This window comes from Pavona decussata, unplaced genomic scaffold, assembly GCF_977016875.1.
Source record: "Pavona decussata unplaced genomic scaffold, jaPavDecu1.1 SCAFFOLD_52, whole genome shotgun sequence".
Lineage (NCBI taxonomy): Eukaryota > Metazoa > Cnidaria > Anthozoa > Scleractinia > Agariciidae > Pavona > Pavona decussata.
The window spans coordinates 707,501-731,851 of NW_028145474.1; the positions used below are offsets into that span (position 1 = coordinate 707,501).

At 38.6% G+C, this 24,351-nt stretch overlaps 5 protein-coding genes across 8 annotated transcripts in view; 3 read left to right on the forward strand and 2 right to left on the reverse strand.

The window, feature by feature from the left end:
* The first annotated feature begins 1,392 nt into the window (after nucleotides 1-1,392).
* On the forward strand, nucleotides 1,393-4,680 carry LOC146480779 (uncharacterized). Its single transcript, XM_085109043.1, has 2 exons — nucleotides 1,393-2,239; nucleotides 3,321-4,680. Exons 1-2 carry the CDS (start codon nucleotides 1,986-1,988, stop codon nucleotides 3,487-3,489), a joined length of 423 nt encoding a protein of 140 aa, XP_084965169.1. The 5' UTR covers nucleotides 1,393-1,985; the 3' UTR covers nucleotides 3,490-4,680.
* Nucleotides 4,681-4,860: 180 nt separating this feature from the next.
* Nucleotides 4,861-9,183, forward strand: LOC146480780 (BTB/POZ domain-containing protein 6-like). Of its 2 annotated transcripts, none has more exons than XM_085109115.1 (2): nucleotides 4,861-7,538; nucleotides 7,798-9,183. In XM_085109115.1, the coding sequence occupies exon 1, from the start codon at nucleotides 4,926-4,928 to the stop codon at nucleotides 6,249-6,251; it is 1,326 nt and encodes a 441-aa protein (XP_084965241.1). In that variant the 5' UTR covers nucleotides 4,861-4,925; the 3' UTR covers nucleotides 6,252-7,538; nucleotides 7,798-9,183. The 2 variants fall into 2 exon arrangements, with proteins under 2 accessions (XP_084965241.1, XP_084965242.1); XM_085109116.1 differs by having other exon boundaries at nucleotides 4,861-6,359; nucleotides 6,626-9,183.
* Nucleotides 9,184-9,386: 203 nt separating this feature from the next.
* Nucleotides 9,387-14,915, reverse strand: LOC146480781 (gamma-tubulin complex component 5-like). The gene is made up of 7 exons (XM_085109117.1): nucleotides 14,800-14,915; nucleotides 13,932-14,107; nucleotides 12,909-12,953; nucleotides 12,736-12,816; nucleotides 11,425-11,513; nucleotides 11,211-11,311; nucleotides 9,387-9,820 (listed from the first exon to the last, which is right to left on the reverse strand). Exons 2-7 carry the CDS (start codon nucleotides 13,995-13,997, stop codon nucleotides 9,765-9,767), a joined length of 438 nt encoding a protein of 145 aa, XP_084965243.1. The 5' UTR covers nucleotides 13,998-14,107; nucleotides 14,800-14,915; the 3' UTR covers nucleotides 9,387-9,764.
* The window catches only part of LOC146480782 (gamma-tubulin complex component 5-like), a 36,926-nt gene continuing 23,468 nt past the window's right edge, over nucleotides 10,894-24,351 (reverse strand). For 2 of the 3 annotated variants that reach the window (XM_085109112.1, XM_085109111.1), the window contains exon 35: nucleotides 22,558-23,564. In XM_085109112.1, coding sequence (XP_084965238.1) covers nucleotides 23,509-23,564 — 56 coding nt within the window. In that variant the 3' untranslated portion in view covers nucleotides 22,558-23,508. Of the gene's footprint in view, nucleotides 11,137-22,557; nucleotides 23,565-24,351 lie in introns of those variants that run through there. The other variant, XR_014864592.1, reaches the window with a different exon arrangement.
* On the forward strand, nucleotides 18,171-22,586 carry LOC146480783 (BTB/POZ domain-containing protein 6-like). Its single transcript, XM_085109114.1, has one exon. The coding sequence runs from the start codon at nucleotides 18,270-18,272 to the stop codon at nucleotides 19,599-19,601; it is 1,332 nt and encodes a 443-aa protein (XP_084965240.1). The 5' UTR covers nucleotides 18,171-18,269; the 3' UTR covers nucleotides 19,602-22,586.

Here is a 24,351-nt window from a genome sequence, read left to right on the forward strand (position 1 = left end):
GAAAATAATAAAACTTACGGAGTTACAACTTGCCATTGCAAAGATGACGTCACTACAACTGTTGTCAAATGACTTTTTCTAATATATGACAAAAAACCTTTTTGAATTAACACAAGATCTCTCCTTTGGCAGTTGAATTACTCCATAGCCCAGGACCTAAGTACGTTTCCCAACATTACTGTTTCACATCTCGATAGCGAAAAGTCGTCTCAATTGATATGTAGATCGGAGAGTCACGTACCTTATAAATAGTATCACCGTGAATATTCCTTGGCCAGGCGAACCTGCAACCAACCCACTTTGGCGATGGCAGGGAAACAAAACACTTTATTGTCATGGCTTACAAACGCAGGGTCAGTTTTTTGGGAGAAGTCTAACTATTATAAGGTATGATGTGCTTGACTCAATTTAGTCATTTTAAATAAATAAATAAATGCTTTTCTAGTCGTTTCTACATCAACTACATGTCTTAGAGTCGCCTCAATCTTCACAACTGCTCTCTCTTAGTGAACTTTGTTTAACAACCGCCCCGGCCCACAAAGATTTCCCCAACTTAAAGCTTTCAGGTTGCATCGTAACTGGAATTGTTTGGATTGTCACAAACAGCAATATACTGAAAATATACTGTCTTGAAATCTCACAAAAGTTTATTTAATAAACACAACAAAGCTTACAAAGTCCGCCATTAGGCTAAACCACATGGTTCTCTTGTAATACGACACTGCGCATGTACCGAGTGTTACTAGGCAACAATGAAATGTAATAATATCGCTGAATATCATGACATATACTGGTTGTATTTAACAGACGGTAAGTTCGAAAAGTCATCTAATTGTTTTAACATACCCCACTGATCGACCTATCAAACAAATAAACAAACAAACAAACAAAAAATATTTCGTAAAGCTTGATACATTTGCGCAACAGTGATGCGTGCTAAATCTAGCGCGCTCTGACAGACTGGCCATTTGTAATGTTCATTCATCATTAAAACAAATCTACTCAGTATTTAATTCGGCCTTGGTTTGTTGTTTAATGGGTGTTGTAACTTCTTTTTGGGTTGAAAACCAGTCTAAAACAAAATAAGAACTCTTCTTCGACAACTTTGTTTTATTTACTTACGACGTGCGCATAATTTGTTGTTGGTTTTAGATAAAAATAAACATTTCTTTTTGGAAAATTTTCCCCAGTTGCCCTTATAAATCTTCATTCCATAATTTGTGGCTTTCTTGGTTTTCTCTGGAGTAGAACTTTGTAAAACCTTCCGTCTGTTTCGTCTTCAGAAACTTCACGAAAACGCGATGTGGAAGCCATTTTTAAAGATTGGCCAGTTCCTGGGTCCCGTCTATCGGTAGCCAATCAGATTGCGCGTTTACGTGATAGTCACCTATGAAGGTAGATCCTGGACAAAATGTTCGACTCGTCGTTTCGTTATGGCGTTTCATCGTTTCCGCACGCCGATACTTCTAGTCGAGTCGTTGTTTTCCGAGTTCGACTCGTCAAATTTCCAGTTCGACTCGGCGTTCTAGGAAGTCGACTCATCGCTTCGTGAGTTCGTCTCGTCATCTTGTCAGTTCGACTCGTCGTTTTACGAGTTCGACTCATCACTGACCACATCGGTTCGTCGTCCTTTGTCGTTTTGCCGTTTCGTCGTTTCGTTATGGCGTTTCATCGTTTCGACTCGTCCACTCAGAGAGGCTATAGTTCGACGTACATTACATGAAGTGTTACTTGATTCCATGCACTTATACATGACGTATTTATCCGTAATTTGCTCTCTGTCGACTGAAAATGGATTCTTTGAAGAGATAGTTACGCCGCAGCATAGAATTCGTCTTGAATTGAGTGAATGATCGTTTTCATGAAAGTGAGAATGGAATTGGGTATCTGGTAACACACCTTGACAGAGTTTTGTATATTCTAGCACGTGTTAATACATTCCCCCTCAGCTGGGATGTTTGTTGCAAAGAGCTCGAGCTCATCAAATGTTTGTTGTTCTTGGTGGTGATGACAACTCGTTACATAGGCGGTTGTTTAAGTTTACAGGATGCAGGGGTCGCCCCAGCATAGACATTCCTAGAGAACTTCTGGAACAATACCTTGCGAACAATTTTACTCCTGAACAAATTGCTCGACTTTTTTGCGTGTCTTCCAAGACGATCCGACGACGTATCATTGACTATCAACTCCGCTTTGAAAAACACAGTTCTCTAACCGAGGCAGAATTGGATGATCTTATGTAAGTATCAATTCTTCCATTATCATATTTGGGATTCCAATGCCTGCATTATATTCATGTGCATACATGATGCTAAATGCTATTTCCAGGAGCTTACAAAGTGTCATGATAAGTGAGAGATTAACAATACCCCTTAACAACATTACCAATTTCAAACGTTCAAATTAGCAATATAATGACATATTGATCAGGTGTTATTTGTTATCCGAGGTTTTATGATGTATGTTGTAGTTGAAATATCTGCAGATTTATATTTTTGTACATGTAATTACATGTATTAATAATGTATTTTCAGCCAATGTCACAGGCATGTAACTTAAAAAAATGAAATATTGGAGTACCAATACTCAGAAGAAAATATCTTTAAGTTTCTCCCGTACTGTAGCTATTGGGAGTCAAACCGATGACTCTGTTTTTACTCCATAGAAATGTAGTGCAGATTTTCAATGAAAGAATGTGATGCTACATGTATGTTTTACAGACAGTGAGAATACTATGCAAGGGTCACCTAGGCAAAGTAAACCAGTCCTATAACAGAAAGAAATCTGTTGAACTTTCGTTCCATTAATTAAGCAGCAGTCCCTTAGGTAAATGCCAAGAGGCCACTTAACAGGGGTGGACTGCTTTACAGGGGCTGGCTAGATATTAGCACAAGTTGTGGAACAAAAAAATCACTGAATAGCAAAACAGCAGCTGTAGGTCACAGATTAACATCTCCTTCACAGCTGTTGCCAAAGCACTACATTATTGAAAAATTTCTGGCCACTTAATACTGTTAATATGGGTAAGAACATATCATCCCATTTGTATCATTGCAAATACATGTGTATGCAAGGCTGTTGAATAAAATGAATATAGCCTGATGCTCCATGATAAGTACGTAAAAAAGGACAATACACTTGCTGAGGATTTTCCATGTTAGTGAATAAGGAATGATTCAGCTTCATTGTAATACAGTGTGCTCTATAACAAATTATGTTGTCAACACAATGGTAGATTGATAATCGATTTTTGAAAGGGGAAGGGGTGAGGCTCTTAGTTGGTGTCAGTTCCTATTAAAAGCCTTGCCTATCAATTTCAGTGTTCAAAAGCTCAGAAGTTCTGACGACCTTTCCCAGATGTGGGTAATTGGGAACATGCGTGGACACCTTCGTGGAAGAGGTCATAATGTTCAATGGGATCGTATTCGAGACAGCATGAGACGGTTGTGTAATGAGTTATCATCACCACCAAGAACAACAAACATTTGATGAGCTCCTTGCAACAAACATTTCAGCTGAAGGGGGATGTTAAATAACAGGGCGTATCTAATCGATCGAAATCGATCATCGAAAATCTAATCGATTAATCGATATTACTCGATAATACTCGATATTTGTCGATTAATTAGTTGATTTAATCGATCGAAATCAATAATCACAAACTTTCTTATCACATCGATGAAAATCGGTAGTAAAAAACATGCGTAAACAAAAAGGGTGAAAGCTGCTCCTTAGGCGGACGTGAAAACTTTCTTACCTCGTAATCGTAAACTCCGATAGTCAAACTTCAATAAAATGTTAAGAGGATGTTAATTGAATTTATATGGACTGCTGTTAATTAGTTCGAGTGAGCTGGGGATTCGTTCTGGCGAGGATCAACTAGGCGCTAGAAATAAACACTTGACGAAAGTAAATCGACACGATCTTCGTCTATTTTCGAACAAATCGATAAAATCGAAAGCTAATTACAAAAATCGATCAAAATCGATAATCACAAGAAAACGAGCGATCGATATATATCGATTTTCGATATTATTCGATTGATTATTATCGATTACGATCGATTTCTATTGAGTATCGAAAATATCGATTAGATACGCCCTGTAAATAACAAAGATGCATGTGCTAGAATATACAAAACTCTGTCAAGGTGTGTTACCAGATACCCAATTCCATTCTCACTTTCATGAAAACGATCATTCACTCAATTCAAGACGAATTCTATGCTGCGGCGTAAGTATCTCTTTAAAGAATCCATTTCCAGTCGGCAGAGAGCAAATTATGGATAAATACGTCATGTATAAGTGCATAGAATCGAGTAATAATTCATGTAATGTACATCGAATTATAGCCTCTCGGAGTGGACGAGTCGAAACGACGAAACGACATAACGAAACGATGAAACGCAATAACGAGACGACGAAACGGCAAAACGACAAACAACGACGAACCGATGTGGTTCGTGATGAGTCGAACTCGTAAAACGACGAGTCGAACTGACAAGATGACGAGACGAACTCACGAAGCGATGAGTCGACTTCCTAGAACGCCGAGTCGAACTGGCAAATCGCCGCGTCGAACTCGGAAAACAACGACTCGACTAGAAGTATCGACGTGCGGAAACGATGAAACGCCATAACGAAACGACGAGTCGAACATTTTGTCCAGGATCTACCTTCATAGTCACCGCTCACCCCACCTCGTTCCTAGGGTCTCTTCTCTTCCCGTCCCAAGGCGTGGAGTGGCTCTATGAACGAAGGTGTTGAAAAACGGGAAAATCCAGAGTCCTCAGGCTCTTTGGCCAGCGGTTGGTCGCCAACCGCTGGCTAAAGGAACTGAAGACTCTAAGCGTTCTCGTTTTCATTTTCGCTTTTTGAAGAGGGCAGAAGTCCAACTTACCGTGTTTTAAACATTTAAAATTTCTCATGGCGTCTAACGAAGATCAGGGATGGCAGGCAAAGAGAAAGACTGTACGAGAACGAGTTAAGTACATGCTCAACAACTCGCTTTTGAGCGATGTTGAGTTTGTGGCAAGAGATATGTCTGGTACGGAAGTTGTCTTCGCAGCACACAAGTTTTTGCTCGCTATAAGCAGTCCTGTGTTTTTTGCCATGTTTTTCGGCGAATTAGCAGAGAGTAAGAACAAAATCGTGCTTCCTGACTGCGATGCTGAAAGTTTTCTTGAGTTCCTTCGGTTTATTTACTGCGATGAAGTTCACCTTACTGGAAGTTCCGTCATGCAAGTCTCGTACTTAGCCAAGAAGTACATTGTTCCTGAATTGGAGGTCGTCTGCATGAATTTCTTGACCGAGAATCTTTCTCCTGAAAACGTGTTCGATATCTTGCCTCACGCAAAGAAGTTTGAAGACAAGGAACTTGTGGATCGTTGTTGGGAAGTCGTGGATACGAGCGCTCAAGAGGCCATGAAATCAGAAACATTCCCGTGCATAACGAAAGATCTGCTTCTGGAAATTATTAAACGAGATGGTCTTGCAATTCACGAGATTGAGCTCTTTGAAGCTATTGATCGCTGGGCGGTTGCAGAATGTCAGAGAAAAGATCTTGAGCCCACAAAGGAAAACAAAAGGGAGGTAACAGGCGAGGAAATTGTAAACAGCATTCGCTTCCCATTAATGACCCAGGCAGAGTTTGCAGGGAAGGTACCCCAGTCTGGTGTACTGTCCAAGGACGAGATCATCGAATTATTCATGTGGTTCAGCACAGTATCAGTTACTGGCCTTAAATTCATCAAACGGCCAAGAAAGTTTGTCTCTCCTCGTGCATTTTCACGCTGTAAGAGATTCCCCCTGGTCAGTCATGGGTGGGGTTACTCCAGCGGCATAGCTGATGGCTTGGTATTTTCAGTAGATGCTCCTGTTTTCATTGGTGGGGTTCGCTTGTTTGGGAGCCGGGGGTTTGCATATGATGTTTCTCTCAAGTTATACTCATTAATGCAGGAAAGAAATAATCAAGAATTACATTCGGTGGAGGGCTCCTTTATGACTGACGCAGAAAAAACTAACGGTTATTATGGCTTTGACATCCTTTTTGACCACCTTGTACCCTTGCAAGAGAATGTTCAATACCAAATTTGTGCTATGATTTCAGGCACAAGTTCATGGTATGGTTCAAGTGGGTTGGGTGTTGTCGAGTGTGACGGCATCCATTTCAGGTTCACGAGTCAGACCAGTCCAAATGGAACAAATGATTCTGGGGGTCAGTTTGCAGAAATCTTGTTTCACGAAAGTTAGTCAGAGTCCAAGGACAAATTCATTTAGAGAAGTTATACAACTAATTTTATTTGTTACCTTTCCAAACATTGCTGTGTCAGATAAACAAAAAACACTAAAATACCATCAGTTGCATGTAATAGAGACCATGGGACCAAACATTGTGATTTAATTGGGTACGAAACTTGGTATGTTTCGTCAACAAAGGCAACATGTTTTGCCATAAAGCATTTGAATCTGAATGAATGTTAGGCCCTCTGTTGCATCAAAACTGCCGACCACAAACAAATTTGTTTTACTAACATGTTTCCCAAGGAGTGAAATGTTTTTTCAAACACTAGAAAATTTTATTGTAACAAAAATTGAGCACAGTTTCATTCAAACTTTGAAGACAGTCAAAAATAATTTTTAAGCTTGTCTAAGCATCAAAGCTGCCATGTGACTGCTAGTCAAATTTGTTTCAAATGTTCATTAACAAACCATGTCATGTTTGTTGCCAAATAAGGTCATGTTGTTTTAGTGCGTGGTCACTTTCATATGTAGCTAGTGGTATTTATATCATTTCTGTCAAGCTTGTTCAGTCCAGATGTTGTCTTATGCATGTATGTGGATGCATGTAAAGAAAAAAAGTACAAGTCAATATTTCAATATCTGTGACCTTGCCCTTGATCAGAAACAACTGTCAATAGATATTTGCATGTACTAAACCACTTTTTGTCACTTGCCATCGATACCGGTACATGTCATTAACTAGGTATTTATTTTAAAGCAGGATACTTTAAAGTCTCAAGGTGTTCCTTGTAGAAGTTGATTAATTTTAGCCATGTTACATTTTTGTCTCAGTGTGTAAGCAACCAAAACTTTGGTAATTTTTTAGAATGTAGATTGGCCATTAATTTTGAAAAGTATTAGTATTAGTAATAGTATTAGGGCGAGTATTGATGTTGATGCTCACACATTGTTTTGAGTACGGTAAATTGAACTAAAAAAGAGCTCAGATTGGCCAAAATGGCCATGCGGTGAAGCTCTTGGTATACTGAGGTATTATGACCCTTAATTTCACATCCCTATAATACAATTATTGGAAAATAAGAGACCCAAATATTTCTTCTAAAAAGCAGATTGTAGGATGATTATGATCAGTAGAGGGGGTGTTGTGAAAGATGTAAAAAGACTAGTAGTCTGCATAATTATGTTAGAAGGCTACTAAGTCTATAAGAGACCAGATTTTTTCTCCTTACAAGCAGACTGTAGGATAATCATGATAAGTAGAGGGTGTGTTGAGAAAGATGTAAAAAGTCTGTTATAGTCTGCATAATTATGTAAGAGGGCTACTAAATCTATAAGAGACCAGATTTTTTCTCCTTACAAGCAGACTGTAGGATAATCATGATAAGTAGAGGGTGTGTTGAGAAAGATGTTAAAAGACTGTAATAGTCTACATAATTATGTTCGAAGGCTACTTAGTAGATAAGAGACCAGTTTTTTTTCTCCAAGTTACAAGCAGACTGTAGGATGATCATGATAAGTAGAGGGTGTGTTGCAAAAGATGTAAAAAGTCTTCCAGATTTTCAAAGTACATGTAACTAACACAGTGCTCACTTATTTGGGTGAAGAAAGTTCATGAATATTTCCAGCAGTATTCAGTGTGATGGATATTTTGAGCTTATTATCAGACTAATATAAGATTAACGGTTAACACTAAGAACTATTTCTGGAATGTTTATTGTTCTACATTCAATCAGAGCATGATCAAAAAACACAAGCAATGTTGCAGTTTATTTATCTCGTATTTGATTGGTTTTCTTTCCCATTTACAACTAATATTCAAGAAATAATTATTCTAGAGTCTACAGTTTTCTTTGGTTGCACAGTAATTTTAATTTGTAACTGAGTTTGTTATATTTATGGTTAAAATATAATAAAGTAAATCACATTGTTATAACCATAAACTAAAGGAGTCTAAAATGTTTTGAATTCTGTTTATTTACAAACTGTACAATGTAACAGGATAACGTTCTGTACAGACCACATAACACTCCAATAAAGTATATTACAATCTCTCAAGGAGCATTTTCAAATAATAATTACACTACTATCCACTGATAAGGAATCTAGTATTGCTCGAAAGCTGTCAAAAGCCCTGTTAACTTAGCAGACCAGAAAATTATTTTCATGCACAATGTTTCTCGTCAGAGAAATAAGTAAAATTTGAAGCAGTTGTAAATTAAAAAGGTCACTTGAATACTAACTACAAGTAAGTACATTGTAGTTAGGAGACCCAGTGGGGCATGTTATTCATACCTGATTTAATCTGTTAATACTGTATAATAATTATAGTAGTATTTACTATAAGTATTGCAAGAAACATAATTTACATGTATGTAATATGTAACTTAATATGCACTGCTGTTAGTACAGTCAAACCCTGTTATCATGGACAGCGTGCCTACATGTACTAATAAAGAAGCATTCTTGTGTAATTTATGACTTTGCGGGGAAAGCAGATATTAGCAAGGTCTATTGAAATCCAAAAAGACAATTGGGGGTAACCACACATTTTTTGGAGATTATTCTAAAAAGCAGTAAAATATAAAGCAATGTATGGCCTTTTTCCAAATTGAACCTTTATTATCTCTGAAAAATGCATGGTTACCCCAACTTTTCTTTTTGGATACCAAAAAACCTTGCTCAGTTCTGCTTTCTCCACATAGTTTTAAACTGTGCAAAAATATCCCTGTATTAGTAGGCATCACCCTTGGGAAACCCGAGTATTTCGAGATGTGCAGAATGTATGCGCAGTAGCAAAAGTAGGCACCGTCCTTAAGTGGGTGTCCAAAAAGCTGGGTTTCGCTGTAGTAGTATATGCAGGCCAAGTGAGCTGTAAACAGTAATGAAAGATTATGTCTGTATTTGTATGCATAATTAATTAAAAAAGTCTCCTTTCATTCTTCTTGTTGTCTTCAGCCATTTTTCTAACTCAAAACAGCAGACATTCTTCATTGTAATTGTAGTTGTCAGCCGTGATAGCCAGCTGCAACCTCGTTCCAAGCATCTCTTCTTTTAATGTTCCAGGGAGCAATAGAGAGAGAGACCCAGGTTGGGGCTGGTCACCTGTCTCCCAGACAAAAATTAGGCTGAGGGAGGGGTCTATTGTCCATTCATCAATTTCATGATTGAACACAATAATAATGCACTGTGTTTTAGGCCTTACATTTTCTTGAGTTACTTAACAATTTTGTATAGGCCTTACATTTTGTCTAATGATCACTGTCAACCTCTTTCATGGTGAATGACAGTACAGCAGAACCTTCCAAACTGACCATACTTGGAACCATTATCAGGCAGCCATTTAGTCTTCTTCACTTTTGGACAATACAGAAGCAGCTGTGTATTGGGGTTTCGCACCAGCAGTAAGCAGGGTGTGTGAGCAGATGTTCAACTTTCCATGAAGAGACTGTTTAAGGCATAACGCTTTTACAGCTGGCACGGCATGATCCTGCAATGTAGGTACTGCATCACCAGATTTGCATGTTAACTGGCAGATGGAAGACTCGGGGACGAGGATAATGCAAAAGCCAAGGATTCCACTGCAACAATTAAAGTAAAAAATATAACAAAAAGTGAAAATGTTTGAACAATTCACACAATATCACAAGATTAAACCTTTACAGTTCTAAGTAGAAACTGCAGGGATACCAATTAAAGGGCTCCGGGCAAGAACGTCCTCCTGGATTTTTAGTCGTTTTTCGGTTTGCTCAAAAGTAACTGAAATTTAGCATGTAGACTTCATTTCAGTTAAAGGTACTATGTCAGTTGGGGCACATGCACAGTAGAGTCTGGCTGCATACAGCTCGTCAGGCAAGTTTTGTTTTTCCACCATTGCAAAAACTTAGAAAAATATTGCAACAAACCACTTCTGTAATAACTAAGGAACATTTGTACATAATAAATTCAGCTAACTTTCCGATATTAGATAAACGCAGTTGAAACAGATGAAAACAGCATCCTGAACTCTCTGATGGTATTGAAAAAATTGGGACCACGATTTCAAAGTGCTTCTCATCAACGCGCACATGCGCCTGAGGTGACATAGTCCCTTAAATAAACATTGCTCTGTATTTTTTTCCGCTGGTTTCCGCTTCATTTTTGAGAAATAACGATGCAAAAAACCAAGTTTCTGCTGTCAGCGCCTTTTGGAAGTTGTTTGTTGATCAAGAAACAAAAGAAAGCTTTTGTTTGTTGAGACAATGAAACCAGCGAACCAAAGCAAGCTGCTGGTTATTCGTCCTGATAGAGTGATGTGCTAATCAGATCATGGCTTATGGGTTCGAGTTACGGAATATTTATGCCTGGAACCCTTCAATTGATTTGTTAACTATTTCTCCTTGGATGGAATGGTAGCCTTAGCAAGGTTACCACTAACATTAAAATTTTTGTTCACACAGGTAGTTTGCAAATCTGTCACTCAGACTCTGCCCTTGCATGAACAACTGACACTTCCAGCTACACAAGGTAAGGGTACAGTCACACAACAGCGACAGGTGGTCCAAATGTCACTCAGACTCTGCCCTTGCATGAACAGCTGACACTTCCAGCTATACAAGGTAAGGGTACTGTCACACAAGAGTGACAGGTAGCCCACACAGCAAGTTTATGTCAGTACCATGAAGCTACAGTAACTGAGAGTGTTGCTAAATACTCCTTCCTGGACCAGATGCCAATACATCGCAGGGTCAGTCCTACTATTGTAAGTTGCTGGTACCCATTTACACACCTGGGTAAAGGGAGACAATGTGCAACAAAGTTCCTTGTCTAGAGAAACAACACAACAGGAGAGGATAGGCCTTGAACCACTAACCCTCACATTTGGTGTCCAAATTATGTAACAACTACAAAGGCTAACCTCAATGCCTGAGCCAAAAACGGACTATGGGTTCACTTAGATGATAATTTATAAAATTAAGCTACTCCACTCACAGTGTGGAAATGCTCCTCGTTTGACAATATTATCTAGACAGGAAATAAGGAATGTATTGCACTTGGTAAACTCCTCATCAATCTTCTTGAATTTGTCTGCACTAAAGGAAGAGAAAAGAGAAATAAAAGTCAAATGCACTAACTGTAACTGTCTTGCTATATTAAAAGAACTTAAATTGTTTTGTTCATGAAATGAATTCACTTTTTTGCCTACCTCATGTGTTGTGCACCATTATCCCAATATGACTGGAACAAGAGAACCAAATTAAGGACCTTGAGAATGACTTCTCTTAAATATACAACCTGATGGAGAAAACAAAACAAGCTCAACAGTGATTAACAGATGGTAAGTGTAGGAGGACAGAGGAAGAGAGACTACAGACTGGCAAGTGTGACCTGAGTGGTGTGACAAAAGTGGTGTGACAAGAGTGATGTGACAAGAGTGCTGTGACAAGACTGGTGTGACAAGTGTAATGTGAAAAGAGAGGTGTGACAACAGTGATGTGACATGAGTGGTGTGACAAGAGTAATGTGACAAGAGAGGTGTGACAACAGCGATGTGACATGAGTGGTGTGACAAGAGTAATGTAAAGAGAGGTGTGATAAGAGCGGTGTGACGAGTTATGTGACACGAGTGGTGTGACGAGGTAGTGTAACAAGAGTGGTGTGATAAGAGTGGTGTGACAAGAGAGATGTAACACGAGTGGTGTGACGAGACAGAGGAAGAGAGACTACAGACTGGCAGGTGTGACGAGAGTGGTGTGACAACAGTGATGTGACACGAATGGTGTGACAAGAGTAAGGTGACAAGAGGAGTGTGACAAGAGTGGTGTGATAAGAGCGGTGTGACAAGAGTGATGTGACACGAGTGGTGTGACAAGACAGAGGAAGAGAGACTACAGACTGGCAGGTGTGACAACAGAGGTGTGACAACAGTGATGTGACATGAGTGGTGTGACAAGAGTGGTGTGATACAAGTAGCATGATAAGAGTGCCAGCATGACAAGAGTAGTGTGACAAAAGTGGTGTGACAAGCTAAGAGTGCAGTGTCAAAAGTGGCGTGACAAGAGTGATGTGACATAAGTAGTGGAAGAGGGAAGCAGGGGCAGAGTTGTGTCACAAGAGAAAGGTGTGGACTTGATATGTGCCCACTGGCACAGTGAGCAAAGACAGAGATGGCAATGATAATGATGTGGGTTGAAATATATTTATTTATCATTAATGTCTTTTAAGAACTCTTTTTTTGTACATGTTTCACTTACAAAAACAAGCCAAATATTTGACCTACTGGGCATATTTAATCAAAGTTGTTGATCCATAAGTAAGCCCTTTTCCAACAACCCTTTGAATTTGTATAATTATGTCATGTTATTAAACCAGCGGACCATCTCAGAGTTTTTACTAAGATTAACATGCATGGTATCATTTCAGCCTGAAAAGAACTAGCACTACATACAAAGGTTGAATCAGCCTAATTCCTATGATAATTATGTCAACAGTGTAATGACAGTTTCTTGCACTATACCTTTGGACTTAGCAAGCAGCGGTCATATAATTTTTCAACGTAAGATGAATGAGCTTTGATGAGATCATCCAGGTTTTTTGCCTGCAACAAAAGCATCCTAGATGTTAACTTCAATCATTATGTCGTTAACCAACTGGATTCCTAGTGTGCAGGAGGTTGAATTTGTACAATACCTGATCTAAAGCCTCTTGAGACTCCAAGCCAGTTGAATGCAATATCTATCACGTAAGATATGAAGAAACAAAGTCAACTTTTCATTGACTTCTTCCTAATAGACCCCTCTCTAACAAAGACAAGTAAATCTAAAGTAGACACCTCAGTCTATACAATACATGCTTCTCTAACATGGATACTTCCTTATGATACAGTCCCCTTTCTATGGCAGATGACCTCTGTAAGAAAGATATCCATCTAAACCAGATACACCAATCATTACCTTCCTCAAGGCGCTAGGCAATTTTTCTTACAATTTTGTTGTGCCGTTGTGACACAAGTTGCAGGGATCGTTGCCTGGTGTAACATGCCCTGAAATCAACATCCCTTGCAACGTTTTTGTTGCAGTCACTGTCGCATGAAGTAGAACTGATTTCTACTTCTTGCAATGATTGCAGCAACAAAAAAATTGTGAGACATGTTTACTTCAGGGCATGTTCCACTAGGCAATGATTTATGCAACTTGTGTTGCAACAATATTGAGACAAGTTGGAAGAAAAATTGCCCAGTGTAACAGCGCGTTTAGATGAACACCTCTGTGATGGACACCACTCTAAAATCATGGTCATGGAACCCTTCTTAGGGTTTCTCTAAGTTTCGTACCTCTGTGTGATGAGTGCCTTCTTTAAATTGACACCTCTGTAAGCTGGGTCCGTCTCTTAAACTGATGCCTGTACAAGATGGACACCTCTCTAGGAGGAATACCTCCTTAAGATGGACATCTTAGTTTCTTAAATACATAAAAACCTAAGAATTACATTTCTCCGGAATGTTTATCTGTCAAAAGCACTATAAATGTACTTCAGTTGTCTTTTACATTATTCTAGTCTTTGGCAGATAGCTTGAGGTCCCTGTACACCCTTAGAGTGCCACAAGACTGTTGGATCTCTTTACAAGCATGAGAGGTATTGTAGCTGACTAAGACATTCACTAAATCCACAGACGTATAAAGAAACTTTGGATGTTGATGATGCCAAACTCACCCTTGTCATAAAGTGATTATGAATGCTGTTGATAAACTGCATCAACTTGAACCTAAACACAAACATTTTGTGCAGCACTTCCTGGTCAGGTGCCACTGTTGTCTCAGGTTTAGTTTCAGTTTCTTCCTCGTCACTGGTATCACTTTTTTCCTGCAGTCGTTTGTCATCTTGAAGGTCTTATAAAAATTAAAGGAATATCTTTTTAACAATAACGTTTTACTGTATGTACCGTAGGGTTTGCATAATTCAAAGCTGTTTTTTTAGACTGTCCTGTTACGTTCTCAATCTGCACTGATATCTTGAAATGGTTTGATAATGTGAGCAACTTAAATCTTACTTTCCTGAATGAAAAGATTCTTTTCCGTATAAAAGGTGAAAAATGCAAGCTGACGAATGCCCAAGAATGCAGACTAGAAATTTCTCTTGTTATACACAAAATAATATCATTAAAAAAGAATTGTTCAAAGCCGTTAAACTTGGAAACTCCCGATCATTAAAATGCCAATTTGAGCCCAACTGGCTTAACTACAGTTTCAACATCACTACAAGTTAACAAGAGTTTGTGGAACCACTTGCTGTGTTTTAAACTGAATTAACTGTTTAATTGCATGCCCCCAATTATATCATCCCAATCAGCAGGCCTAGGTATCTTCAGAAAAAAAAAATGCACAAACGGTTTTAAGCAGTACTGTATAACTGCAGGTTACAGAAGTTCAGAATATCAGATTATCAGTTGAGTTCTTTACAAGAGATTTTCTGTCCATTTTTCATTTGCTTTACTCCCCTGTTGACTCTTTAAGCAGGCTGCATCTTAAAAAAAAAATCCAAAAACAAACAAACAATTGAAACAAACAACACAATTGAATACCTGAAAATCTCAGTTCATCCAGACTCCATTTGGCCTGTTTCACTTTCAAAAGGAAAAGGAAAACCAGATTGTAGAGCTTCTGACAAGAACCATCAATGATAATGTTCACTGGCTAAGGAGCCTGCAAAAGAACATAATTATTAATTGTAATTAATTACAAGATGATACTTGACTACATAATTATAAGAAATGCAGATTCGCATGTAAACCAAGTGCTAAGCTAATGAGTAGGAAATCAAATAATATTCTTCTGTTTAGTTAGCATGCTGCAAGCTAACTTAACAGAAGAACTTTCCTCCTAATTAAATAATATTATTTGGCATGCATGCACAAGGTTAAACGACAGTCCATTTTCCCCCTCCTTCTGCCTGGTGATCCTTCATGCTTTTGGCTCACGACTTTTAACGATACTGTTCCATGCTCCATGTTTGACTGCTACTTTGCCGGCACTTAATACTTCGGGTCTGCGAAATCTGCGAGCCAGCGAGCCATGCGAGCCACCGTGCGAGCCATGCGAGTCACGCGAGTCATGCGAGTCATGCGAGCCACAGTGCAAATGTTCAGAATTTTTATTTGTTTTATTTACATTCGCGTGAGAAAATTTTGGACGAATTTTTTTCTTTGTTTTTTTTTTTTTTTTTTCGTTTTTGTTATAATTTTCGAGAGCATTTTGCCTATTCAAAATCGCCCAAGATGCGCAAAAAAATAAAAACAATACGCAAAGAATTTATTAAGGTTCAACACTTCAGAAAAAAAAAACGGAGAAAAACATACGGCTGCACCGCTACTCGAATAGGTATCTATTGACACATGTCATTCATTGATATCCACGTGGAACTTCATTCAAGAAAAAAAAAGAAAAGAACAGCACTTCGATCTCCGTGTGTTGGCGTCAAGAATGGTGAGTAAATCGCGCCATTTTAACAGGTTTGGTCTTTAGTAGAGAATCAGAGTTATCAGAACTCTGTCGGTTGGCTGACTGCTGCATGTGGTTGTCCTTTCCCTTAGTCAAGTCTTTCTTCAAAACTCGCCACTAGAGTGTAAGAGGCTGGTTTCGAAATAGCATTCGACCCACCAGCTGACGGCAAATGCTTCTGTTACGCTGCTTTTATTCAAATTGGATTTAGTGCGACAATATTGACTTCGCTCATCTTTGAGTACTCATTCATACCTTACAAGATTGGAATGACACTGACAATCAGTCCTGGCGTGTCAATTAACAAAAGACTGAAATATGATGGTTTGCGTTGTCCCACTGTAAGAATTAAATATTGCGATGTTATTCATCTTGTTCCGATGCTCTTGTTCTTGTTCTTATCAGTTATGTGAATGTAAATACAGCAAATAAAAATTCTTAACATTTATACTATGGCTCGCATGACTCGCGTGACTCGCATGGCTCGCATGGCTCGCACGGCTCGCATGGCTCGCACGGCTCGCATGGCTCACACCTTGGCTCGCATGGCTCGCTGACTCGCAGATTTTTATCGGTAATTTCTTCCACTGGATTGATCATAAATTGGTCTGCCAACTATGATTCGACCTGTTTCTTCCTCCTATTAAAAGGGCGATTGCTCTGTTCGGTTATCTTTTGTTGGAAGAAGTTGTAGGAAGGTGTAAGCACTTGGACGCCGTGAATAATTTCAGCCTATCCAAGTTTTAGCTTTTGACACAAATAAGTCGACTTTTGCTGTCATGTTCTTGTAAGAAAACGAAAATTTACCTTCAGGAATTTCCTTTATAGCTTTAGCACTCATGTTTTTGGCACAAACAACCTGGCTTAAAAAGTCAAACTGAAAAGAAAATAATAAAACTTACGGAGTTACAACTTGCCATTGCAAAGATGACGTCACTACAACTGTTGTCAAATGACTTTTTTTTTAATATATGACAAAAAACCTTTTTGAATTAACACAAGATCTCTCCTTTGGCAGTTGAATTACTCCATAGCCCAGGACCTAAGTACGTTTCCCAACATTACTGTTTCACATCTCGATAGCGAAAAGTCGTCTCAATTGATATGTAGATCGGAGAGTCACGTGCCTTATAAATAGTATCACCGTGAATATTCCTTGGCCAGGCGAACCTGCAACCAACCCACTTTGGCGATGGCAGGGAAACAAAACACTTTATTGTCATGGCTTACAAACGCAGGGTCAGTTTTTTGGGAGAAGTCTAACTATTATAAGGTATGATGTGCCTGACTCAATTTAGTCATTTTAATGAAATAAATAAATGCTTTTCTAGTCGTTTCTACATCAACTACTTGTCTTAGAGTCGCCTCAATCTTCACAACTGCTCTCTCTTAGTGAACTTTGTTTAACAACCGCCCCGGCCCACAAAGATTTCCCCAACTTAAAGCTAACAGGTTGCGTTGTAACTGGAAATGTTTGGATTGTCACAAACAACAATATACTGAAAATATACTGTCTTGAAATCTCACAAACGTTTATTTAATAAACACAACAAAAGCTTACAAAGTCCGCCATTAGGCTAAAGCACATGGTTCTCTTGTAATACGCACTGCGCATGTACCGAGTGTTACTAGGCAACAATAAAATGTAACAATACCGCTGGATATCATGACATATACTGGTTGTATTTAACAATCAGACGGTAAGTTCGAAAAGTCATCTAATTGTTTTTACATACCCCACTGATCGACCTATCAAACAAATAAACAAACAAACAAACAAAAAATATTTCGTCAAGTTTGATACATTTGCGCAACGGTGATACGTGCTAAATCGAGCGCGCTCTGACAGACTGGCCATTTGTAATGTTCATTCATCATTACAACAAAGCTACTCAGTATTTAATTCGGCCTTGGTTTGTTGTTCAATGGGTGTTGTAACTTCTTTTTGGGTTGAAAACCAGTCTTAAACAAAATAAGAACTCTTCTTCGACAACTTTGTTTTATTTACTTACAACGTGCGCATATTTTGTTGTTGGTTTTAGATAAAAATAAACATTTCTTTTTGGAAAATTTTCCCCAGTTGCCCTTATAAATCTTCATTCCATAATTTGTGGCTTTCTTGGTTTTCTCTGGAGTAGAACTTTGTAAAACCTTCCGTCTGTGTCGTCTTCAGAAACTTCACGAAAACGCGATGTGGATCATGGAAGCCATTTTCAAAGATTGGCCAGTTCCTGATTGGGTACACAGGTCCCGTCTATCGGTAGCCAATCAGATTGCGCGTAACTTACGTGATAGTCACCGCTCACCCCACCTCGTTCCTAGGGTCTCTTCTCTTCCCGTCCCAAGGAGTGGAGTGGCTCTGGGAACGAAGGTGTTGAAAAACGAGAAAATCCGGTCGTACCCAGAGTCCTCAGGCTCTTTGGCCAGCGGTTGGTCGCCAACCGCTGGCTAAAGGAACTGAAGACTCTAAGCGTTCTCGTTTTCATTTTCGCTTTTTGAAGAGGGCAGAAGGCAGAAGTCCAACTTACCGTGTTTTAAACATTTAAAATTTCTCATGGCGTCTAACGAAGATCAGGGATGGCAGGCAAAGAGAAAGACTGTAAGAGAACGAGTTAAGTACATGCTCAACAACTCGCTTATGAGCGATGTTGAGTTTGTGGCAAGAGATATGTCTGGTACGGAAGTTGTCTTCGCAGCACACAAGTTTTTGCTCGCTATAAGCAGTCCTGTGTTTTTTGCCATGTTTTTCGGCGAATTAGCAGAGAGTAAGAACAAAATCGTGCTTCCTGACTGCGATGCTGAAAGTTTTCTTGAGTTCCTTCGGTTTATTTACTGCGATGAAGTTCACCTTAGTCTTACTGGAAGTTCCGTCATGCAAGTCTCGTACTTAGCCAAGAAGTTCATTGTTCCTGAATTGGAGGTCGTCTGCATGAATTTCTTGACCGAGAATCTTTCTCCTGAAAACGTGTTCGATATCTTGCCTCACGCAAAGAAGTTTGAGGACAAAGAACTTGTGGATCGTTGTTGGGAAGTCGTGGATACGAGCGCTCAAGAGGCCATGAAATCAGAAACATTCCCGTGCATAACTAAAGATCTGCTTCTGGAAATTATTAGACGAGATGGTCTTGCAATTCACGAGATTGAGCTCTTTGAAGCTATTGATCGCTGGGCGGTTGCGGAATGTCAGAGAAAAGATCTTGAGCCCACAAAGGAAAACAAAAGGGAGGTAACAGGCGAGGAAGTTGTAAACGGCATTCGCTTCCCATTAATGACCCAGGCAGAGTTTGCAGGGAAGGTACCCCAGTCTGGTGTACTGTCCAAGGATGAGATTACCGAATTATTCATGTGGTTCAGCGCAGTATCAGTTACTGGCCTTAAATTCATCAAACGGCCAAGGAAGTTTGTCTCTCCTCGTGCATTTTCACGCTGTAAGAGATTCCCCCTGGTCAGTCATGGGTGGGGTTACTCCAGCGGCATAGCTGATGGCTTGGTATTTTCAGTAGATGCTCCTGTTTTCATTGGTGGGGTCCGCTTGTTTGGGAGCCGGGGGTTTGCATATGATGTTTCTCTCAAGTTATACTCATTAATGCAGGAAAGAAATAATCAAGAATTGCATTCGGTGGAGGGCTCCTTTATGACTGACGCAGAAAAAACTAACGGTTATTACGGCTTTGACATCCTTTTTGACCACCTTGTACCCTTGCAAGAGAATGTTCAATATCAAATTTGTGCTATGATTTCAGGCACAAGCTCATGGTACGGTTCAAGTGGGTTGGGTGTTGTCGAGTGTGACGGCATCCATTTCAGGTTCACGAGTCAGACCAGTCCAAATGGAACAAACGATTCTGGGGGTCAGTTTGCAGAAATCTTGTTTCATGAAAGTTAGTCAGAGTCCAAGGGCAAATATTATTAATTTAGATAAGTTGTTCAACTAGTTTTATTTGTTACCTTTCCAAAGATTGCTGTCTCAGATAAACAAGAAAATACTAAAATACCATCAGTTGCATGTATGAGAGACCATGGGACCAATGTATGTTTCGTCAACAAAGGCAACATGTTTTGTCATGACACATTTGAATCTGAGTGAATGTTAGGCAATCTGTTGCATCAAAACTGCCAACCACAAACAAATTTGTTTTACTAACATGTTTGCCAATGAGTGAAATGTATTTTTCCAACACTAGAAAATTTATTGTAACAAAAATTGAGCACATTTTTGTTCAAACTTTGAAGACAGTCAAAAATAATTTTTAAGCTTATCTAAGCATCACAGCTGCCATGTGACTGCCAGTCAAATTTGTTTCAAATGTTTGTTAACAAACCATGTCACGTTTGTTACCAAATAAGGTCATGTTTTTTTAGCGCGTGGTCACTCTTATATGCAGCCAGTGTTATTTATATCATTTCTGCCAAGCTTGTTCAGTCCTGATGTTGTCTTATGTATGGATGTTGATACATGTAAAGAAAAAAACACAAGTCGATATTTCAACATCTGTGACCTTGCCCTTGATCAGAAACAACTGTCAACGTATATTTACATGTACTAAACCACTTTTTGTCACTTGCCATCGGTACCAGTACATGTCATTAAATGGGAATTTATTTTAAAGCAGGATACTTTAAAGTCTTAAAGGTATTCATTGTAAAAGTTGATTAATTTTAGCCATGTTACAAATTTGTCTCAGTGTGTTAGCAACTACAACTTAAGTAAATTTGTAGAATGTGGAGTGGCCATTAATTTTGAAAAATATTGATGTTGATGCACACACATTGTTTTGAGAACAGTAAATTGAACTTAAAAAAGAACTCAGATTGGCCAAAATGGCCATGAGGTGAAACTCCTGGTATACTGAGGCGTTATGACCCTTAATTTCACATCCCTATAATTCAACTATTGCAAGGCTAGAAAATAAGAGACCCAAATATTTCTCCTTAAAAGCAGATTGTAGGAAGATTACGATCATTAGAGGGGGTGTTGTGAAAGATGTAAAAAGACTGTAATAGTCTACATAATTTTGTTAGAAGGCTACAAAGTAGATAAGAGACCAGATTTTTTTCTCCTTACAAGCAGACTGTAGGATAATCATGATAAGTAGAGGGTGTGTTGTGAAAGATGTAAAAAAGTTTTCCAGGTTTTCAGAAGTACATGTAATTAGCACAGTGCTCACTTATTTGGGTGAAGAGAGTTTTTGAATATTCCAGCAATATCCAGTGTGATGGATATTTTGAGCTTATTGCAGACTAAGAAAACAGTTAACACTAAGAAATATTTCTTGAATGTTTATTGCTCTACATTCAATCAGAGCATGATCAAAAAGCATGAGCCACCTTGCAGTTTATTTGTCTCGTATTTGATTGGTTTTGTTTCCCATTACAAGCAACATTCAAGAAATAATTATTCTAGAGTCTACAGTTTTCTTTAGTTGCAAAGTAATTTTAATTTGTAACTGAGTTTGTTATATTTATATTAAAATATAATTATGTAAATCACATTGTTATAACCATAAACTAAAATCTTTTGAATTCTGTTTATTTACAAACTGTACAATGCAACAGGATAACATTCTGTACAGAGCACATAACACTCCAATAAATTATATTACATTCTCTCAAGGAGCATTTTCAAATAATAATTACACTACTATCCACTGATAAGGAATCTAGTGTTGCTTGAAAGCTGTCAAAAGCGCTGACAACTTAGCAGACCAGAAAATTATTTACATGCACAATGTTTCTCGTCAGAGGAATAAGTAAAATTTGAAGCAGCTGTAAATTAAAAAGGCCGCTAGGATACTAACTAAGCAGTAAGGAGACCCAGTGGGGCATGTTATTCATAACTGATTTAATCTGTTAATACTGTATAATAATTATAGTAGTATTTACTATGAATAAGGCAAGAAACAGAATTTACATGTATGTAATATGCAACTAGTATGCACTGCTGTTAGTACAGTGAAACCCTGTTATTATGGACAGCGTGCCTACATGTACTAATAAAAAAGCATTTTTGTGTAATTTATGACTATGCGGGGAAAGCAGATATTAGCAAGGTCTATTGAAATCCAAAAAGAAAATTGGGGGTAACCACACATTTTTTGGAGATAATTAAAGGGGAAGTATCACGCAAATTTGCTGTCATTTCAAAACCTGAACACGTGTGTCTGTCAGCAGAAACAAAGAAATAATTGTCAAGTTTGTTATAAATTATCACGCCAGTGCAATAAAACTGTCAATTAGTGCCTCTGGACAGAGACAGAGTAGGCCGATATGGACTGAAACTTGAAAAATGTTAGGCTAATCTTTTACAAGTTCTTGCATTTTTTTTTCGAAAATATGTTAGAACAGATCACAAGTTGTTCCTTTCAAGAATTGAGCTGATTTCTTTCCTCTCGTCATTCCAGAATTATTTGGCAGCTGATTGAAGGTCTTATTTCATCATTTTTAATGAAAAAAAAAATCAAAAACCCCATGATACTACCCCTTTAAGTGACAATTATTCTAAAAAGCAGTAAAATATAAAGCAATGTATGGTGTTCCAAATTGAAGCTTTATTATCTCTGAAAAATGCATGGTTACCCCAATTTTCTTCTTGGATACCAAAAAAACTTGCTAAGTTCTGCTTTCTCCGCATAGTTTTGAACAGCACAAAAATGTCCCTGTATAGTAGGCACTAACCTTAGGAAACCTGACTATCTCAAGATGCGCAGAATGTATGCACAGTAACAAAAGTAAGCACTGTCCTTAAGTGGGTGTCCATAAAGCGGGGTTTCGCTGTAGTAGTATATGTAAGCCGGGTGAAATGTAAACAGTAATGAAAGATCATGTCTGTATTTGTATGCAGAATTAATTAAAAAAGTCTCCTTTCATTCTTCTTGTTGTCTTCAGCCATTTTTCTAACTCAAAATAGCAGACATTCTTCATTGTAATTGTAGTTGTCAGCCGTAATAGCCAGCTGCAACCTTGTTCCAAGCATCTCTTCTTTTAATGTTCCAGGGAGCGAGGGAGTAAATTAAAAAGAGTCACCTGTCTCCCAGACAAAAATTAGACTGAGGGAGGGGTCCTTCAATTCCTACTTTTTGTCAAGTTTTTTTTGTCCACTCCAAAGCGAGGCTTCTGCTTTGCACAAAGCTCATTCAACAAGCAACCATCATTGTGTCTCAGTAGTCCTCATTTTGAGATCCCAAACAGCAGTTATTCCAACATAAATCTGAAAGCTAAACAAGTCGAGTGTCTTGAGGCCCTCTCTCTCTCTCTCTCTCTCTTACTGCCTGGCACATGAAGAAGAGAGACTTCTGGCCACAAACAACAGTCTTGTTCAAAGGCAAATGTCCTGGCATGTGGTGCAACATTGTACACAATAAAATTGCAGTGTGTGCCCACTTCATCATCCACATTGGTATGTCCATTTCTCAATTTCATGGTTGGACAAAAACATTGCACTGTGTTTTAGGCCTTACATTTTCTTGAGTTACTTAACAATTTTGTATAGGCCTTATATTTTGTCTAATGATCACTGTCAACCTCTTTCATGGTGAACTTAAATTCAGCATGACCTTTCAAACTGGCCACGTTTGGAAAAATTATCAGGCAGCCATTTAATAGAGGTGTCTTGTCTTTTTCACTTTTGGACAATACTGTAGCAGCTGTGTATTAATGTTTTCCTCCAAACAGTAGGCGGGGTGTGTTAGCAGATGTTCAACTGCCCATGAAGAGACTGTTTAAGGCATTTAACACTTTCACAGCTTGTACAGCATAACCCTACAATGTAGGTACTACGTCACCAGATTTTGCATTTAACTGGCAGATGGAAGACTCGGAGACGAGGATAATGCAAAAGCCAAGGATTCCACTGAAACAATTAAAGTAAAATGACAAAAAGTGAGAATGTTCCTTAGTGAACAATTCACACCATATCACAAGATTAAACCTTTACAGTTCTAAAGAGAAACTGCAGGATACCAATTGAAGGGCTGCGGGCAAGAATGTCCTCCTGGATTTTTGGTCATTTTTGGCGTTTGCTCAAAAGAAACTGAAATTTAGCATGTAGACTTCATTTCAGTTAATAAACATTGCTCTGTATTTTTTTGCACTGATTTCTGCTTCATTTTCAAGGAATAATGTTTGCAAAATACCAAGTTTCTGCTGTCAGGCCCTTGTGGATATCGTTTGTTGATCAAGGAACAAAAGAAACCTTTTGTTTGTCGAGACGATGAAACAAGCGAACCAAAGCACGGTGCTGGTTATGCGTTCTGATAGAGTGATCCGATTATTAGATTACATCTTCTGTGTTAGAGTTATGGAGTATGCCTGGAGCCCTTCAATTGATTTGTTAACTATTTCTCCTTGGATGGAATGGTAGCCTTATTAAAGTTACCACTAACATTAAAATTTTTGTTCACACAGGTAGTTTGCAAATCTGTCACTCAGACTTTGCCCTTGCATGAACAACTGACACTTCCAGCTACATAAGGTAAGGGTACAGTCATACAAGAGTGACAGGTGGTCCACACAGCAAGTTTCTGTAGCATGAAGCTACTAACAGTAACTGAGAGTGTTCCTAAATACAAGTTCCTTCCTGGACGAGATGCCAATACATTGCAGGGTCACTCCTAATGTACTAAAAAACTATTATTATG